Raw genomic sequence first — 2,506 nt, forward strand, 5'->3', positions numbered from 1 at the left:
CAAGAGTGTACATTTAATGGACACAACAAATATTCCTACACATACTGTATGTCTAATCTTAGATGGTGGAGCACCATCTGGTGGACAACTTCAATTATTTTTTATTTTTTAAAGAAAGTGTAAAAACTGAACCAAACCAAATCACGGTCTAGATTAACAATGATTATACAATGAGGAAGAAAGGCCATAGATCCTCCTGTGTGAGTCATGTTCGAACTGTCATGTCCTACCTTGAATTTGCTGGGCAGGCTCCAGCCGTGTGCGGTGACTCGTCCATCCTCCTTCTGCATGTGGGCCTTGACCTGTCGGTACTGAGCTCTCTTCTGCTCTTTACGGGATGGAGAGCTGCACAGGTCCTTTCTACAAGAAGAGCAAAGATAGAGAAATGTCATTAGCGGTCATGTATCTAGCTACTAGATCAGGGGTGTCAAACTCAATTTCAAAACGGGCCAGCATTATGGTTGCACTCAAAGGGCCGGTTCTAACTTTAAGACTATAAAAAAAGACATATATAAATATTGAATATATATGAAATAACGTATTATATTACATTATTGCCTCTGCATTGGATTATTATGGGATAGGGTAATAACTTCAGAATTAACTACGTCTGAAAGCAGAAGTCTAGGGCAAATAATTGCAAGTCTCTTCAGTGAGAATGTCACAATATGATTTGAAAAGAAAAGCCACATTCTAAAAAAAATTAATTAAAAAAAAAGCGACATTTTGAAAAAAAAATCTATTTATGAGAAAAAGACTAATTCTAAGAAAAAAGGCATATTTTGACAAAAAAAGTCAAATTCTGAGAAAAAGTCAAATTTGAGATGCATTGTGGAACATGTCGTTTATGGGCAACGTTCTTCTGTAAAGTAGCATGTTACAGTATAATAAACATATTATATTCTTTGCAAGCTCTTGTGGGGCCACATAAAATGAAGTCGCGGGCCGGATTTGGCCCCCAGGCCTTGAGTTTGACACCACTGCACTAGATGCTGTAGATACATGTGCATATTGCAGGCTTTTACGTGAAAATAATATTGTTAGAAATATATGTGGAATGAGTTATGAAGGACATCAAACCTATATTGCTTGCACTGCCTTAGAAATCTCAACTAATTGGAATATAATCATTGATTTTCTATACCTTTTTGAGGTTTGTATTAATATAAGCTTGACATATTGGACCTTTTTCTGAATTTCCCTCAGCATGTTCAGCTCGATTAACTCCAAATGAAGCTGATCTACACATAACTCAGTTATTTGACTCACTCTTCATTGAGGAAGTCGAATGTCTTGGACTTTTCCGTGGGGAACTGGGAGAAGGTGCTGCTCCTCTTCACCATGCAGCCCGGGGCGTTGTACTTCATGATGGACTGGCACTCCACCTTCTTCATGGTGGGGGAACTGGAGGAGGAGCTAAACAGTCTGCTGAAGCTGCAGGTGGCAGAGTTACAGAAAGCCAAGAGCAGACAGGAGAGCAGGGACAAAGCAAGGAGGGGGGGGGTCACCAACCAACCAGACAACCAAGGAAGTGACACCAACATTTACTGTACAATGCATGCTGGGAGTTCTGGAATAATTAAACTCTTCCCATCACATTTTACTGACTGTGAAATTATCAATGTTTTTTTAGCACTAACTCAGTTGTTTGTCACGAGTATCTTAAGTGTCAAAGTAGATAGATTTACACTTAGCATTTATAATAAGCATGTGTAAATGGAAGTTTAAAATAAACAGATCAACAAATCAAATGAACGTGGCAGTTTCTGAAAATGCTGAATTAATGATTTCATAATGGAAGTTGAATCATAGTTTCCACATCAAATATATAATGCAGAAATATCGAAACAATGCCGCAACACCAGGGCTGTGAATCGAGTCAAATATTGAATCCTGATAACTCGCAAATTAATTGCACATATTTGTTTCCGTTCTAAATGTACCTTCAATTGATATTTTTTCCAAATTCTTATCAACATGTGAGTGGGAAAATCTGATCGCTTTATACAAAATGTATCCTTAAAAACATGTATTTCTAATGATAACAGACTGAGCACTGATGCTTCTCCAGCAGTTTATGAGGGACTATTGAGCTGAAATTCAAATAAAATACCACATGAGGTATTGGCTTACTGCTGGTTATTTTCAACCAATATATTAATGATGTCAACTAAAATAAGCCGAGTTCAAGAAAGAGACTTAATGTGTTAGAAATCCCTTCTAATTCAAATGCATCCTGATCTGCAGGTGACTTTAAACAAATCATGTACATGTATTCAGCCTGCTGCTGAGAGTCAGTCCATCTGTAGCTCCCTATGAGCAGACAGAGTAGGAAAACATAAATTAAAAAAGGCACACAGCAGGCGGGAGGCAGGAAAGCCCGGGGGCACAAGGAGAGTCATGTCTGAGCGATGTTTGATAACAACTGATGAGAGAAAGTCATGGATAAAGACACATCAAAGTTGGATCCATTTGTAATGGAGGAGCAGTTCTGTGTCAAGGGGGG

At 38.3% G+C, this 2,506-nt stretch overlaps 1 protein-coding gene across 1 annotated transcript; it reads right to left on the reverse strand.

Annotated features, from left to right (window-relative positions):
- Positions 1–217: 217 nt before the first annotated feature.
- LOC104968098 (C-Jun-amino-terminal kinase-interacting protein 4-like) lies at positions 218–2,476 on the reverse strand (the record flags this gene model as incomplete). The annotated part of the gene is made up of 2 exons (XM_010797664.1): positions 1,270–2,476; positions 218–360 (listed from the first exon to the last, which is right to left on the reverse strand). Coding segments are annotated over exons 1-2 (418 nt in total), but the record flags the coding sequence as incomplete, so codon positions are not given.
- Positions 2,477–2,506: the final 30 nt, after the last annotated feature.

Source organism: Notothenia coriiceps, unplaced genomic scaffold (genome assembly GCF_000735185.1).
Source record: "Notothenia coriiceps isolate Sejong01 unplaced genomic scaffold, NC01 NC01_scaffold00002571, whole genome shotgun sequence".
NCBI lineage: Eukaryota > Metazoa > Chordata > Actinopteri > Perciformes > Nototheniidae > Notothenia > Notothenia coriiceps.